The 18,110-nt window shown below is 47.0% G+C and overlaps 1 protein-coding gene across 2 annotated transcripts; it reads left to right on the top strand.

The window, feature by feature from the left end:
- The first annotated feature begins 8,417 nt into the window (after positions 1–8,417).
- LOC120814084 (uncharacterized) lies at positions 8,418–14,190 on the top strand. 2 transcript variants are annotated; one of them, XM_078087560.1, is made up of 5 exons: positions 8,418–8,507; positions 9,619–9,663; positions 10,745–10,771; positions 10,873–13,181; positions 13,215–14,190. In XM_078087560.1, the coding sequence occupies exons 2-5, from the start codon at positions 9,639–9,641 to the stop codon at positions 13,416–13,418; spliced, it is 2,565 nt and encodes an 854-aa protein (XP_077943686.1). In that variant the 5' UTR covers positions 8,418–8,507; positions 9,619–9,638; the 3' UTR covers positions 13,419–14,190. The 2 variants fall into 2 exon arrangements, with proteins under 2 accessions (XP_077943686.1, XP_077943680.1); XM_078087554.1 differs by having other exon boundaries at positions 10,873–14,190.
- Positions 14,191–18,110: the final 3,920 nt, after the last annotated feature.

Here is an 18,110-nt window from a genome sequence, read left to right on the forward strand (position 1 = left end):
GACAAGGAAGCGGGCGCCACGTAGGAGGAGACGCCACATATTTCAGTTTGGAAGCCGGTTGGAAGAGCCGTAGTTTTTGACCTTTGTTATTAAAAGGACCCTTTTTGTTTGCATTTGCTGTCTGAGTTTCTTATTTTACGCCCGAATCTGGCCTCACTCCCCCTGGGTTACCACATTTTGGTGGAGAATGCGGGCGTGACGGTCTGTCGCTAAAGATTCAGGCTAAAATAGGTACTCCGAGAGAGACACGGAGAACCATGGAGAATGCACTGACACAGCTCATCCAGACCCAAACCCAGCAGGCCCAGAGTCTTCAAGCCTTACAGGACGCCATCACTACTCTTGGACGGCATCTGGTAAAGCCAGAGGGGCCTACGGAACCCAGTAAAGTTCTCACCAAGCAGACCGGTGAGGATGACATTGAGGCCTACCTAGAGGTTTTTGAAAGGACTGCAGAGAGGGAACGTTGGCCTAGAGCACAATGGGCAGGAATTCTAGCCCCTTTTTTAATTGGCGAAGCTCAAAAAGCCTGCCGGGACCTTTCCCCCGCTGACGTAAACCAGTATGGGGCATTGAAAGCTGCGATTTTGGCCCATTATGGACACAACCTGCAGACGAGGGCCCAACAGTTCCACGCCTGGGAGTATGACGCTACTGCCCCAGTGCGGCCGCAATTTGCAACGCTGATGCGATTGACACGCAGTTGGTTAACCTCGGGGGAGGGGCCTCCAGCGATTGACAGAGTTGCCATGGATCGCTGTATCAGAGCCTTACCCGGGGGTGCCAAACGACACGCTTCTCAAAGCTGCCCAGAGACAGTAGATGCCCTAGTGACGCTGTTGGAGAATCACCAGGTCACGGTACAGTTGATGCAAAGCAGTAGGCCACCCAGCCAATCGGACCCCAGGAGAGACAGGCAGAGGCTGAGGAAGAGCGACACGGAGGCACTGGGCCCAAGCCCGAGGCCCCAAGGGGGTCCGCCCCAGCCATCCCTCCAGCGCCGCCCCTTTGTGAATCCGGACCGGCGAAAATGCTTTGCCTGTGGACAAGAGGGCCATATAGCGTGGAATTGTCCGGGAGAAGACATTCTGATGCCTACGGCGGGCTCCTCCGACTCCCCACGGAAGGCCGACAGCTATCTTACCACGTGCTGGGCTCATGAGGGCGCAAGGGCCCCAAAGCTGCCGGTCAGAATAGGGACCCAGGATGCTGAAGCCCTACTCGACTCCGGCAGTGCGGTCACCCTCCTACGGCCCGGGTTGACCTCTGGCCCCAGGGGACCCCCCATCCCAGTCTCCTGTGTCCACGGGGATTCACGAGAGTATCCCACGACCCACATTAAGGTCCAGACCACCAGGGGCACATTTGAGGTTGTTGCGGGCTTAGTGGAAAATCTGCCGGTACCAGTGCTGATTGGGCGGGACTGCCCGATATTCTGGCGTTTGTGGGCATGCAGGACTGCTGGCCACCGAAGAAACTGTCCCACCAAGAAACCTGGTAGGGACCAGAAAGTCAAGGTGGCACATGCCTGTGCAGCCCCATCTAGCCCAACCACGTCATCTGCAGAAGGGACAGAGGAGGAGGCCCTGGCCCCAGCGGAGGCCCCGGCCCCAGCGGAGGCCCCGACAAGGAGGGATCCCCGACTAACTGAAGGGTCTTCGAACGAGGCTTTTTCGGAGTTCCCACCGGCAGAAGAGGCATCTTCCACCAGGCCCGGGCAGTTTGGGACGGCCCAGTGGGAGGACCCTAACCTGGAACAAGCGCGACAGAACCTGGCTGTGGTCGAGGGAGAACCGGTGGCGGGGGTAAGTGCTAGCACCTTTCCACACTTTTCAATCAAGAATGGCCTCTTGTATAGGGTGGCAAAGCTGGAGGAACGGGTGGTGGAACAGTTGCTAGTCCCCAAGCGCTATATTAACAAAGTGTTGTACCTAGCCCACTCCCACCTGTTGGGAGCTCATTTGGGGGTGGAGAAAACCTACGACCGAGTCCGGGACGATTCTACTGGCCGGGAGTGAAGAAGGCGGTCCAGGATTATTGCCAAATCTGCCCACAATGCCAGAAGACGGCGCCGAAGGTAAACTACCAGAATCCACTAATACCACTACCAATAATCGACATCCCATTCCAGAGGGTGGCCATGGATATAGTAGGCCCCTTGCCGAAGTCCAGTAGGGGGCACCGGTTTATCCTGGTTATCATGGATTATGCCACCCGGTACCCAGAGGCGGTCCCGTTACGCACCTCAAGTGCTAAAGCGGTGGCGAGAGAATTATTCCTTCTCTTTAGTAGAGTTGGGATTGCAAAGGAAGTCCTTACTGACCAGGGAACCTGTTTCATGTCTCGGGTGATGAAGGAGATGTGTAAACTGCTGAAGGTGAGCCAAATACGAACCTCTGTCTACCACCCACAGACGGACGGCCTGGTAGAACGTTTCAATAAAACCTTAAAACAAATGCTAAGGAAGGCTATTGACGTGGAGGGGAAAAACTGGGACCAAATAATCCCCTTTGTCTTGTTCTCAATCCGCGAAGTGCCCCAGGCGTCCACAGGGTTCTCACCATTTGAGCTGCTGTATGGACGGAGACCCAGGGGCATGCTGGACCTGGCCAAAGAAGCATGGGAGCAACAGCCATCAGCCCATCGCTCCGCCATAGAGTATGTCGACCAGATGCAGGACAGGATGGCTAAGGTATGGCCCCTGGTGCGGGAGCATATGCAACAAGCCCAACACGCCCAAGCCAGAATCTATAACCGTAGAGCTCAGCTACGGGAGTTCCAGCCGGGAGAGTTTGTCTTGGTCCTGATTCCAACGGTGGAATGCAAATTCCTGGCAAAGTGGCATGGACCCTATGAGGTGATCGAAAGGGTGGGGGAGGTGAATTATAAGGTAAGACAACCGGGAAGGAGGAAAATCTGCCAAATATATCACATTAATCTGTTGAAGAGATGGCACGCCCCTGACAGTGTTCCGATGGCCGCACTAACCACCGAAACCCAAGATCGTGTCCCCTCACAGGTACCTCTGGGCCCCCATCTGAGTCCGACCCACCGGCAAGACATGGTGGAACTAACTGGGCAGTTCAAAGATGTTTTTTCAGACATGCCGGGAAGGACCACGGTGATTAACCACGACATCATCACCGAACCTGGGAAAAAGGTGAGGCTCCGACCCTACCGCATACCAGAGGCAAAAAGGGAGACCATCAAAGAAGAGGTGAGAAGGATGTTGGAGATGGGCGTTATTGAGGAGTCACACAGTGCATGGTCCAGCCCGATTGTGTTGACTCCAAAACCCGACGGCAGCGAGAGATTCTGCAATGATTTTAGAAAATTGAACGAAATCTCAAAATTTGACGCTTACCCCATGCCGAGGGTTGATGAGTTAATAGAGCGATTAGGCCCAGCCCGGTTTGTGTCCACGCTCGACCTCACTAAAGGTTACTGGCAGGTTCCCCTCACAGAAACCGCCAAAGAGAAGACAGCGTTTGCTACCCCAGAAGGCCTGTACCACTATAGAGTCCTGCCCTTCGGAGTCCACGGAGCGCCAGCTACGTTCCAAAGAATGATGGACCAGGTGCTCCGACCTCATCGGGAGTATGCAGCGGCCTACCTAGATGATGTGGTCATACACAGCCCCGACTGGACCACCCATGTAGGCCACCTGAAAGCTGTCCTGGGAAGCCTACGGAGAGCTGGCCTGACCGCCAACCCAAAAAAGTGCCACCTTGGCCTGGAGGAGGCGGAATACCTCGGCTACACCATTGGGAGAGGCAGTGTGAGACCCCAATCCCGGAAAGTGGAGGCCATTGCCACCTGGCCTAAGCCAGCCACGAAGCGGCAAGTAAAAACGTTCCTCGGCCTGGTCGGCTATTATCAGTGCTTTATACCCCACTTTGCTACTATTGCAGCCCCTTTACACGAGATGACGAAAAACAGCCACCCACACCAGGTCCTCTGGAGCACCGAAGCTGAGGCAGCCTTTACAACCCTTCGGAGGGCCCTGTGCACCGAGCCAATTTTAAGCACCCCTAATTTTGAGGACACGTTCATCGTCCATACAGATGCCTCTGGATCAGGGCTTGGAGCCGTGCTGTCCCAGGTCAGAGGAGGAGAAGAACACCCAGTGACCTATATCAGCCGTAAGTTGCTAAAGCATGAGATCAATTATTCAACGTTGGAGAAAGAATGTTTGGCAATAAAATGGGCCCTGACAAAGCTGCGGTATTACCTCCTGGGCAGAAAATTCACCCTGGTAACGGATCACGCACCACTGAGATGGATGTCTACAGCCAAAGACACTAATGCACGAGTTACACGGTGGTTCCTCGAACTGCAAAACTTTAATTTTTCTGTTGAGCACAGGTCGGGAAAAGCACATGGAAACGCAGACGCCTTGTCCAGGAGGGAAGAATGCTATCTCGTTGACGCTCCTAGCCCCAACCTGGAGCTGGTGGAGGGGGTGTGTGGCAAACCAGGGGGAGGAACAAAGCACTTGGGGCGGAGCCCCAAGCTCCGGTTGGGGGAGGTGATAAGGGGGATTTATTATCCTGTGCAGGTGCTCCAGCCACTGGGAACGTGGCACTGGTCACACCTGCGGCCTATCTGGTAATCAGAGCAGACCCTAGATAAGGAGAGGAGAAGAGACCGGACGGGGGCAGACGTCGGAGAGGAGGTAACCCCCAGGACTCACCGCTCTACTCTACTCTGCTCCTAACAGGACAAGGAAGCGGGCGCCACGTAGGAGGAGACGCCACATATTTCAGTTTGGAAGCCGGTTGGAAGAGCCGTAGTTTTTGACCTTTGTTATTAAAAGGACCCTTTTTGTTTGCATTTGCTGTCTGAGTTTCTTATTTTACGCCCGAATCTGGCCTCACTCCCCCTGGGTTACCACAATATGTACATTTTTGCAGTTGAGAAGAAGGCTGATTTGTTTGGCACTGGGGGGCACCAGCGCCAGGCTTCACCCCAGCTGAGGAATTGGCCCTTGTTTTAAACCAAGGAAGGCTTGTGATGGAAGGGATTCAGGGTGGGACAGCTACTTACTCACCTACAGAAACTGCCCTCTTCATACATTCTACATTTTTTAAGAAGCAGTTTAGCCAATCACTGTTTTAAGGTAATGAGTCCTAAAATAAATTGAGATTTGGGCCAGCGCTTCGCAGCCTTAAGCCGAGCTCGTTTAACTATATAACAAGAGCGACCCCCGGCAGTGTCCTTCCAAGAAGACTCGACCAGAACTCGGTACGAGAGAAGAACTTTGCCGGAGAAACTAGAGGTAAAACAGGTGGACCCAGATCAGCCTGACCTCACAATCAGATAGTGTGAAAGGGAAGAGGCACATACAACGCTTCGTTAATATACTGACTTGTTTGAATTAGTTGTTAAACCGCTGGAATAAACGTTAATAATAAATATAAAAATTTAACTGCAAAGTAATAATGCGTGTTTGATAGGTTTTTTTTTGCATTGGATCATACTGGGATGTTTACAGAAACTGATTGACTGGCCTAACAAAAAGAAAAAAAAAGACAGCCGCTGACTTACAAATGTCACGGTGTGGTTCACTTCCTGTCTTATTTTGTAGTTTTCTGCCACTCGTGTCCCCGGGTAACTTCACTTCCTGCCTTGTCTCGTCATCCCCTGTGTTCGTCTAATAGTTTCCACCTGTGTCCAATCACCTGCACCTCCCTTGTGTATTTAAGCAGTGTGTCTTCTGTGTCACTTGTCGCGTCATTGTCTTTCGCCACGCATGTCTTTCGCCACGCATGTCTTTCGTCTCACATGTTGCCTGCTGGTTTTCCTCCCGGTTCCTGCGTTTTGACTATTAAAGTCTTTTGTTTCCCGCAAGTCTGCGTCTGAGTCCTGCCTTCCCTCAACCCTGACAGAATGACGCGACCAAGAAAGGGCTCAGCAGACCCGCTGCCAGACTATGGTCCGGACTACCTGGACGTAAGGAGTCCCTTCTGGCAGCGGAAAACAGACTGTGTTTTTGGTCCCAGGAGCTATCAGCTCGCCTGCCTCGAGCTCCGGGACCTCCTTAACCCTAGGAGGAGCAAGCGGAAGAAGCGATCTCCCGTTCCCGCTGGGCCGCCGCAGCGATCTCCCGTTCCCGCTGGGCCGCCGCAGCGATCTCCCGTTCCCGCTGGGCCGCCGCAGCGATCTCCCGTTCCCGCTGGGCCGCCGCAGCGATCTCCCGTTCCCGCTGGGCCGCCGCAGCGATCTCCCGTTCCCGCTGGGCCGCCGCAGCGATCTCCCGTTCCCGCTGGGCCGCCGCAGCGATCTCCCGTTCCCGCTGGGCCGCCGCAGCGATCTCCCGTTCCCGCTGGGCCGCCCCGACTCTCACCCATGCCCCCGACCCGACCAGTTCCGGCCCCACGCTCCATGCCCCCGACCCGACCAGTACCGGCCCCACGCTCCATGCCCCCGACCCGACTAGTACCGGCCCCACGCTCCATGCCCCCGACCCGACTAGTACCGGCCCCACGCTCCATGCCCCCGACCCGACCAGTACCGGCCCCACGCTCCATGCCCCCGACCCGACCAGTACCGGCCCCACGCTCCATGCCCCCGACCCGACCAGTCCCCGCTCCGAGACTCATGACCCCGACGCCCCCAGTCCCCGCTCCGAGACTCAGGCTCCCTCCCTCCCATCCCATGGTCCTCTCCCACCCTCCCGTTGGTGATTTGAGGGCCGTCTGGGATCCGGCCCTTGAGGGGGGGGCTACGGGGTGGGTTATGGGGGGGGCCGAGCCGCCGCAGACTGCGGAGTTGTTCCATGTCCCCGAGCTGGAGCAGACTGCGGAGTTGTTCCGTGTCCCCGAGCTGGAGCAGACTGCGGAGTTGTTCCGTGTCCCCGAGCTGGAGCAGACTGCGGAGTTGTTCCGTGTCCCCGAGCTGGAGCAGACTGCGGAGGTGTTCCGTGTCCCCGAGCTGGAGCAGACTGCGGAGGTGTTCCGTGTCCCCGAGCTGGAGCAGACTGCGGAGGTGTTCCGTGTCCCCGAGCTGGAGCAGACTACGGAGGTGTTCCGTGTCCCCGAGCCTGAGCAGACTACGGAGGTGTTCCGTGTCCCCGAGCCTGAGCAGACTACGGAGGTGTTCCGTGTCCCCGAGCCTGAGCAGACTACGGAGGTGTTCCGTGTCCCCGAGCCTGAGCAGACTACGGAGGTGTTCCGTGTCCCCGAGGTGCCGACGACGACGACTACTACCCCGGACGTTTCCCGTGTCCCCGAGCTGCCGACGACGACTACTACCCCGGACGTTTCCCGTGTCCCCGAGCTGCCGACGACGACTACTACTACCCCGGACGTTTCCCGTGTCCCCGAGCTGCCGACGACGACTACTACTACCCCGGACGTTTCCCGTGTCCCCGAGCTGCCGACGACACAGACTACTACTACCCCGGACGTTTCCCGTGTCCCCGAGCTGCCGACGACGCAGACTATAACCCCGGACGTTTCCCGTGTCCCCGAGCTGCCGACGACGACTACCCCAGACGTTTCCCGTGTCTCAGAGTCTGCCATTCTAGAGACGTTCCGTGCCCTGCAGTCGCCGCTCCGGAGCCGGATTGGTGACCGCCCGCCGGGCCGACCCCCAGAGGCTCCCCGCTCGTCTGGCCGCCCGCCAGGCCGCCCGCCAGAGTTTCCAGGGTGGTCCGACCAACGTCTATGGTTTCCCTCCCCACCCACCCCTTGTTCGCTCTAGTGTTGGCCGTCTGGAATTCGGCCCTTAAGGGGGGGGTACTGTCACGGTGTGGTTCACTTCCTGTCTTATTTTGTAGTTTTCTGCCACTCGTGTCCCCGGGTAACTTCACTTCCTGCCTTGTCTCGTCATCCCCTGTGTTCGTCTAATAGTTTCCACCTGTGTCCAATCACCTGCACCTCCCTTGTGTATTTAAGCAGTGTGTCTTCTGTGTCACTTGTCGCGTCATTGTCTTTCGCCACGCATGTCTTTCGTCTCACATGTTGCCTGCTGGTTTTCCTCCCGGTTCCTGCGTTTTGACTATTAAAGTCTTTTGTTTCCCGCAAGTCTGCGTCTGAGTCCTGCCTTCCCTCAACCCTGACAACAAATAGTGATAGACTGCATAAACTGTCTTTGATGTGTCTAGTGACTGGTCGACGAGCCGACAAGGTGTGGCAAATATGTAGGTAACAATGTAGGTAACAATGTAGGTCACAATGTAGGTCACAATTTGTTAATTGTACACTCGACAAGTTATGAGGAAATTGGCTCTGAATGGGTTTGACATCTCATAAAGATGCCTTACTTTTAAGGTTCAAAAGGTAGGTATCTGGGAGGTATCCTTATCAAAGTCCAAACCACCCCTGCTGACCCTGAGAGCTACCTGAGCCAATTTCCTTATAATCAAATATGTTGACAATTTTAATTTGGAACACTGTGAAAACAAGTCACGCCCAGTGAGCTCCATTTAAGCAAGGCTTCAAGTGTTAAGCACTACTGTCAGTCGCTAGTCATGGCAGAGACAGTGTATGCTTCTTTCACCACTTGTAAGTATACCTTTTACTTTGATCATAACCAACCACTTTTAATTGAATTTGTAAAACCGCATACTGTGTTTAGTGGCATTGAGGGATACACCACAGAATATGAAAATGTCTTACTTTGAAAGAAAATCCAGAGAGTTTGTGTATTAAGCTGTGAGGTTCTCAGGCTTGTTGTCGGAACAATGAATCAATAAGAATAGATGTGTTAACATTCAAACCGCTCAGGGATTGACATTAGCACCCGCCCACCCACCAAATGCGAGTAGAATTCGGCTGTGGCGGGTAAAGCACTCGCTCTTTCTAGCCACTTTAGTGGATGGAATTTTTATAGATAGAGATAGCAGGGCCCCTCAGTGTTGCCGTAGAGGCAAAAGGATGGTTGAGGGGTGAAGGCGGTTATTAATGTGGTTAGTATTGTGTCATGAGTTTACGAGCCCAGAACACTCGGTCACATTGGTGGCAGCGGTGGTTCATGTAAACCGAGTACCGAGTGCGTTCTCAATCCTCATGCATTGACCCTGAGACACGCAATGAAAAAGAAGACTGTTCAGCAAAAAGTGAACGTCCAGTTGAGAACGGCTGGTTTATGATCAAGCCATGAAAATAATGTAATGCCCTGATTGTAGGACGTAGAGGAGTAAAAAAATTAAGGAGGTCTCTTTTGTAGTTGGGAAAAAGTAACTTGACAGTGGAAACAATAATGGACAATGCGATTTCTGTTGGTCATGTCAAAAGCATTGCGACTAAACAGACAACAAAGTACCGACTGCCCCAGTTATATTCAATGAGCTACTCTTTTTGTCTTTGTCTTAATCAGTTGCATATGTTTTTATACAAAAGGAGCTTTACAAACTTCAAGAGCTGCATATTTGGACTGTACATATACATTTCATATAATCTTGATTTGGGTGTTTACAATGGTTATCTACATTTGAAAGGATTGTAAATCTGGTTTTTCAAGTAAATTGTAGCAGACAGTAGTCAAACGTAATCAAATTAGACTTATTTTCTCAACAACAGAAATTGTGGCTGGTATCTTTGGAAAACCACTAGCCACAGTGGCCAGTGAGCAAGAATGATTCTCCTGCATATTAATCAGATGCTTCTCTTTCAGCTTAACCACACAGTGCCAAAATGGGCAAGCTCACTATAACTGCAGGTAAGGCATGCTGATCAAGTAAATTATAAACATAAACATAAATGTTGAAGCCCAACAGAAAATTAAACAGCTCCTTTTCCGGAACTTGCACAAATCTAATTACTTAGTGGATAATTTGATAAGAGATTACATTGAATTTAATTTTTGCTAGTTTTCTTAGTTTGAGTTAATTATTCACTCTATACTCATGATCCACAAAACAGACACAGTGTTGATTGTCCGGGAATATAGATAACTCATTTTTATATTGTTGAACAAAATACCATTCAACTCCAATGTAATTTAGTGGCTATAGAAATCTCGGAGAGTATCATTATAATAATCTGCACATATACAAACAAATACTGCAGAAAAGTAGAGGAAAGATAATATCTGTGTTCTTTTATTTGCTGTTTAAGTTTGGATAGACTAAGCTGAAGAGGAATAAAATAAAAAAGATGTTTGGGCATTGCAAATTACCTTATTGGTAAACCTGGGTTTTCAGTTATATGATGGAAGTTGTATTGTTACCATGGTTACTTATCCCGAACATCTCACCTAAGACAAGTTATATTAGAGACGAGATCTCAACTCGTAATCAAAGCAATGTATCCTTATCGATCCAAGCTTTTACGGATATGGTAAATTAATATTAACCAATTAGGAAGAAGTTTAAGTCATAAGTCAGGCTATATGTAATCCAAATGAAAACTGCAAGAGAAGCCAAAACTGCAACTGAACTGATTTACAATTGCACTGCTTCATTTAGGGTACAATAGATCTGGCTATAATTCTATGTCAATAATTAAAAAGATATGTTACGGATGTATTCTTATGGCAGGTGTGAAAAAAATGTACCCTCATTCTGTCAGCTTTAACCCATTTAGTGTAGAGAGCAAATCAAAACATATATCCTATCTTTATGAATACATTTCATATATTACGGGTGTCAGCTTCTTAAACGATGTAATGAATTGCGACACGTTGTAGTTGGGTCTTTGTTGCGGTTACTCTAAAATACCTTGTAGGTTATTTGAATAAATAGAAGAAAACTTGCTTGAAATTGTGTTTTCAAATTCCTATTTTGTGTTTCACTTTCTAGGTTTCTGTTTGATCATCGCCAGCTTGGGTGAGGCTTCTTTAATCTAATCCCCTTTTATGTATAGATTGTATTTTGTTCAGTGTGAATATGTGCTCTTTAATTAATACATATCTGAAAAAATATTTTAGGTTTACCTGGCCTTGCGAGACATCTTCCAGTTTACAAAACAACAGCTGGAAACCCCTGTTATGGAGGACAAAATGGGCCATACCCCAACCCTGCAGATCCACATACGTTTTTCAACTGTGATTGGGGAAACGTCTACCTCCAAAAATGCCCAGCCAATTTGGTGTATAATCATGCCATAAAGGCTTGTGACTATCCCACAAACCCTTATGGAAGACATACTACTACAACTCCCACCACTACCACCAGTCCTCCTAACAAGACAACCACAACCAGCAGTACCTCAAATAAAAACCCCTGTTATGGAGGACAAAATGGGCCATACCCTAACCCTGCAGATCCACATACATTTTTCAACTGTGATTGGGGAAACGTCTACCTCCAAAATTGCCCAGCCAATTTGGTGTATAATCATGCCATAAAGGCTTGTGACTATCCCACAAACCCTTATGGAAGACATACTACTACAACTCCCACCACTACCACCAGTCCCCCTACCAAGACAACTACAACCAGCAGTACCTCTAATAAAAACCCCTGTTATGGAGGACAAAATGGGCCATACCCCAACCCTGCAGATCCACATACGTTTTTCAACTGTTATTGGGGAAACGTCTACCTCCAAAATTGCCCAGCAAATTTGGTGTATAATCATTCCAAAAAGGCTTGTGACTATCCCGTACACCCTTATTATACACAACCTCATACTACAACTCCCACGACTACCACCAGTCCCCCTACCAAGACAACTACAACCAGCAGTACCTCTAATAAAAACCCCTGTTATGGAGGACAAAATGGGCCATATCCCAACCCTGCAGATCCACATACGTTTTTCAACTGTAATTGGGGAAATGTCTACCTCCAAAAATGCCCAGCCAATTTGGTGTATAATCATGCCATAAAGGCTTGTGACTATCCCACAAACCCTTATGGAAGACATACTACTACAACTCCCACCACTACCACCAGTCCTCCTAACAAGACAACCACAACCAGCAGTACCTCAAATAAAAACCCCTGTTATGGAGGACAAAATGGGCCATACCCCAACCCTGCAGATCCACATACGTTTTTCAACTGTGTTTGGGGAAACGTCTACCTCCAAAATTGCCCAGCAAATTTGGTGTATAATCATTCCAAAAAGGCTTGTGACTATTCCGTACACCCTTATTATACACAACCTCCTACTACAACTCCCACGACTACCACCAGTCCCCCTACCAAGACAACTACAACCAGCAGTACCTCTAATAAAAACCCCTGTTATGGAGGACAAAATGGGCCATACCCCAACCCTGCAGATCCACATACGTTTTTCAACTGTGATTGGGGAAACGTCTACCTCCAAAATTGCCCAGCAAATTTGGTGTATAATCATTCCAAAAAGGCTTGTGACTATCCCGTAAACCCTTATTATCATACTAAAACTCCAACGACTACCACCAGTCCTCCGACCACAACTTCCATAACTACCACCAGTCCGCCCACCACAACTCCCATGACTTCAACGAGTCCCCCCACCGCAAATCCCAGGACTACCACCAGTCCTCCCACCACAACTTCCATAACTACAACCAGTCCCCCCACCATAACTCTAATGAATACAACCAGTCCTCCCACCACAACTCCCATGACTACTATTAGTCCCCCCACCACAACTCCCATTGCTACAGCCAGTCCTCCCACTAAACCCCCCATGACTACAACCAGGACACACACCACAACTATCATGACTACCACCAGTCTTCCCACCACAACTCCAATGACTATTAGTCCCCCCATCACAACTGCCATTGCTACCACTAGTCCCCCCACCATAACTCCCATTGCTACAGCCAGTTCTGCCACTAAAACCTCCATGACTACAACCAATCCGCCCACCACAATTACCATGACTACAACCAGTCCCGCCACCACAACTCCAATGAATACATCCAGTCCCCCCACTACAATTGCCATGACTGCATCCAGTCCCCCCAGCACAACTTCCATGACTAGCACCATTCCCTCCTCTAGCACTACCATGCCTACCACCAGTCCCCCCAACACAACTCCCATGACTACCACCAGTCCGCCCAAAACAACTGTCATGACCACCACCAGTCCGCCCAAAACAACTGTCATGACCACCACCAGTCCGCCCACCACAGCTCCCATGACTACCACCAGTCCGCCCGAAACAACTGTCACGACCACCACCAGTCCGCCCATCACAACTGCCAAGACTACCATTAGTCCTCCCACCACAACTCCAATGACTACCATTGTTCATCCCAACACAACTCCCATGACTACAACCAGACCTCCTACCAAAGCTCCCATGACTACCATCAGTTCTCGCACCACAACTCCCATGACTAACACAAAGACCACCGGATCAGATGAATCTAGCAGTTCAGGTTCCAGATCAGAAGAAATCCCCAGTACAGTTTCGATATCAGCTGAAACTAGCAGTACAGTGTCCAGATCAGCTAAAACTGTGCCATATGTTATGCCCTATATGGCGCATATTGCTTTTATATTCGTGTTCGGTTTAGACATTTAAATGACAAAGATATATATTAAAACACTAAACATACTGATTTTAATCAATAATATACCATAAATAATCCAGATTTACAATGAAAGGTTTTTGGAGGGTTTGGTTTTAAATCTGGTTGTTCTGTATTGGTTAATCTTTGCCATTTGTTTGTGACAATAAGTAACACATAATAAACCTTTTTAAAAACGATGCCCTGATAGTGTTAACTGGAGAAAAAGAATGCAAGCTAACACAAATCACCTCAGCTAGAGTCAAACATTAAACATTGTTATGTTGAGGTGTTTTTGGGAGACAGAATTGAAATTGCATACATTTGAGATTATGTACTGTCACTCCAGCAAGCTAGTATTAGCACAACATACCTTTATATAATGTTTTAACCAAAGATAGTATTTCTCAGGTAAAACGGAGAACACACCTGTATTTAAAAGGTAATACACCATCAAACATAATGTTATGCAATCGGACATAAGATATTTTGTCCGAATTATACAATTTAAAGAATACTGTAACATTGTACAACCCTTTATATTTACCTTTTGAAATTCTATTATGAATGCTGTTTACTGTTTGATATTCTAAATTAATTTACATTATAGGGGGGGATGTAAATGCATTATACTTATTGGATGGTAGTGTATATTATCAATGTTATATTCTAAGAAAACTAAGTATATTCCCACCTTCAGAAACAACCAAAATGTATTTATTTCGTATTTATACTGTGGTTCACGGCAATTGAATTCTTGAAAATAAAACAAAACAATTACACCCATACGGACTCTCAGCCATTACTATTGAGTGTTTGTTCGATAGAAACATGTGAGTTGATGGAATGACCAAAAAAATTCTTACTTGAAAGGTCAATAATGACAACATGATCTGTTTCCATACTAAAGTGGAGTAAGGTCAAACTAAGAGTACATAGTACAGATTGTATTATTTCAAATTCCTCCTTTAACTTTTACATGTTATATTTAAATTGATGCCAGAACAACAAAGTATCCATGAACAAAATTCTTTATTTATTAGAAATAAATCCACCTAATGCCATTTCACAGCAGCCACAAGCCTTGTGAGACATGCAAGATGGCGGTTGGCCATATTGCACCGCAAAAACACCACACACATCATTTCATTTAAAAATGCTATAGTTAGGAAATATTTATGATTTGTACGCTCCAATGGCATGCTGTTTTTGTACTCAATTGGGCATGGCTCGTCTGAGAGAAATGTTAAAGATATCACAGAATGTCCTGCGTTCACCTCAAATCCTTACTTTCTGTTTGAGGAAAGTTTTGAGGGTCTGTGCGTGGGGGTGGGGGGACTCTTTCCAGTTGAGTTTCACACACGTTTTGGCTTCTGACTGGCTTCTTCTCCAATTGTGTCTAGCTCAATTCTATAAGCCCTGGCGATTTAAAGGAGGGTTTGGGCTTTGAAATCAAGCCAGGATTGGCTCAGATACCGAAGAAAATAACAATATTAAGCAAATGCCAATTTTAAAACACACTTATAACTCTCACATAAGACTTTATTCTTCTTCACTTTACCAAAGTAAAGTTTTCTAGAAAGACTGTCCACACGCACACACGATTGTGCTATGATTTAGAATTTGACTTTTTTAGTCTGATATCTCCATATTATAAGGACAAAGACACCTTGTAAAGGGTTTTCTTTTTTAGGCAATTTAGGCAAATTTAATTTTTTACTCAGTGCTCAACTCTAAATGAAGATTACACAAACATGTATACTGATATTTACAAATAATTTTATCACACAAAAATGGTTCAAATGGACCTTGTAGTTGTAGAGACACAGCCTTTTTAATATGTGTATGCAATATTTGGAGCAAAAGTCTAAATTACAATGGGTTGGAAAATCAAATCACCACATCTCAATGCATGAATAATAATCTTTTTGGCATGATCATCTGATCATTTGCACATGAATAATTTTTACTTTGCTGCGTGCGCGAAGAGAGTTCAGACATGACTGAGAATGAAATAGTTCACTGATGAAATCCCTAATAACAAGTCTGAGTGGGTTACAAATTTGGCTAGTTTGTTTTTACTAATTTAGCAACAGCAGACAGGATCTCCGTCGAGGATGTCTTGCTCGCCCGCTCTCCTCTTAATGAGGTAGCAGGTAGAAAGTGGTAAAAGGATCCACAGACCCACCACAGGCACTGGCCACCAACCAAGTGCTGTAGTTCTTTTCTCTAAACCTGCGGTTCCCAAACTCAAGAATGCCGCTGCCCAATTTGATATCTGAAAATCTTTTGCGGCCACCCAAACCTTTAATCACAACTCTGATCAAAACATAAACTAGGGATGATTAAATGACCTTAAGAATTTAACCGATTAAAAATGTATTAACCGACAATGTATGTTTTCTCCGGAGCTCATATATATTTACTTTAATACTACAAGATGGCGCCCCATTTCACATTGTTTTGTTTGGCGGCGCCTTTTTCGTGAATAACAACAGGTGGACCAGAGCAGCTGTTGTTTCGAGCGAGAGCCTTATTGTTTTATTAATCTTTACGATTAAATTATTTGTGCTTCATTAATTAATATTTCACATAACTAATGTGCCGCTAGAATTGTTCAAATAATATATAGCGGCAATCTTAATTACGTTGATGTTATTGGCACTACTGTCACAGTCTGCGTTTGGGCCGTGAGCTTGACGCGTAATGAATCTTCGTAGACAGCAACTTTGTTTAAAAATATTTACTCCACAAAAACTTAAGTTACAAGAAACATTTAGTGCTCAACTTGGCACAACGGTCAAAAAACTGTATTGCTCTGCAGACTGATAAACCTCGACTGGACAACATAGGCTATGACGTCATCAGCAATGAAACTTAAAGGAACTATGTCACATTTTCCATAAGACAATAAACACATCTTATCAAGGCAAATATGGCTCTTACATAATACTTAAAATCATCACATTACATTACATTACATGTCATTTAGCGGACGCTTTTATCCAAAGCGACGTACAATAAGTGCATTCAACCATGGTACAAACTCATGAGAACAAGACACAAGAAAGTGCAATTTCCTCAAATCAGCCAATTTACAATTTGCTATAGATGAGTGACGTTACAAGTACAATTTAAGTGCTACAATTTGTTAGTCTTTAGTCGAGGTAGAGTCTGAAGAGGTGTGTCTTTAGTTTGCGGCGGAAGATGTGAAGGCTCTCGGTCCTGATGTCTTCAGAAAATCAGAAAAAGATGTGCCTTTTGTATCTTATCAATTATCAATCGTAATTTAAATCATAAATATTTTTATATTAATTTCAAAATTTTCAAAATTGAAAATTAAAAACATTTATTTGTTTATCGTAAATGACCTCTCGCGGCCACCTGCAGTACACTGGTGGGCCGCGGCCCACACTTTGGGAATCGCTGCTCCAAACCATTCAACATCAGCATGGTACAATTAGCCAGCCAACAAGTCAGCCTCTAAAATGTTCAAATTGAAAAAAATTACAGATATTAGTATGTAAACATTGCTGTTAGTACAGGCAAAAGAGCTGAAATTATTTTAAAGCTTTAAAGTGGGGAAGCTGAATTTCAATAGATTTTCTAAAAAATACAGAAGTTGCAGGAGCTTAATGAATTTTAAAAAGAACAGAAATAACAAAAGCTGAGATGAATAAAAAGGTTTAAAATTGTTTGTAGTAATATTAGTAGTAGTATTAGTTATAGTTGTAATTGTGGTATTAGTAGTACTAGCAGTAGAAGCTGTAATAGTAGGTTTAGTATCAATAGCAGTAGAAACAGCTGTAACACTAATACTATTAGCCACAGTTGTATTTGTAATAACATTAGTTGTAGTATTAATAGCAGTAGAAATACTCGTGGTATGGTAGTAGAAGTATCAGTTGTATTAGTACTACTAGAAGTACTAGTAATATTCGTAGTGGTTGTAGTAGTATTTGAAAGAGCAAGACGTATTTCAACGAAACCGCTTCATTCTGAGATTTATGGTTACGGTACAGATAATCATTGAGGCTTTTATTTTGAAATGACTGAATTGGGGGAGGGGGGGATGGGAGACAGAATGTTTGTTATTGGGGGGCGAGTGTCTTCATCATGTTGGTCTGTTGACAGAAAGCATAGCTGCGTCATGTGACTCATTTCTGTTTTAACAACAACAAGAACAGAGAAGCCCTAAAACTCGAAAATCAAGCCAGTCTGCTTCAGCCTGTAGCCGGCCGTGCAGACAAGTGAGTACTCCGCTCGTACTGCTGGACCCGGGTCACATTGATCTCACTGACGATGAGCTCGCTCTGGTTACCAGTGACTGCCAGAACCTTGCAATAAAAGGTCCGCCAATAAACGTGCAAACTGGGATAAAATCACTGCTGACCCGGTCCAAAGCTGGCCTCCATGCGGTGCTTGCATGTCGGAACATTTGGGTTCGTGCACTCAGTGGACTTTCCGGGATGGGTCGTTGTCAACGCGAAACGCCCATTATGTAGTGTGATGGCCAGGATATAGCCCCGTCCCGTCCATACAACACTGACCTCTCCGCGGCATAGCCGGTCCCCTGTGTTGAAAATGGGCAGCGGCGGTACTGATTTATTTACGTTGCAAAAAAGCTTTGTTATAAAGCGGATCAGTGCTGAGCCTATGCAGGTCACGTGAAAAATGATCTAAAGATCTGTATCCGGCAGGTGAAC

The sequence above is a fragment of the Gasterosteus aculeatus genome, chromosome 2 (genome assembly GCF_964276395.1).
Source record: "Gasterosteus aculeatus chromosome 2, fGasAcu3.hap1.1, whole genome shotgun sequence".
NCBI lineage: Eukaryota > Metazoa > Chordata > Actinopteri > Perciformes > Gasterosteidae > Gasterosteus > Gasterosteus aculeatus.

What these genes read in the sequence shown, in the direction of transcription:
- LOC120814084 (XM_078087554.1), top strand. Translation starts at nt 9,639, where the DNA reads ATGGGCAAGCTCACTATAACTGCAG. An exon ending in CAAGCTCACTATAACTGCAG is followed by an intron (nt 9,664 to 10,744) that starts GTAAGGCATGCT and finishes TTCACTTTCTAG; the next exon opens with GTTTCTGTTTGATCATCGCC. An exon ending in TTTGATCATCGCCAGCTTGG is followed by an intron (nt 10,772 to 10,872) that starts GTGAGGCTTCTT and finishes AAAATATTTTAG; the next exon opens with GTTTACCTGGCCTTGCGAGA.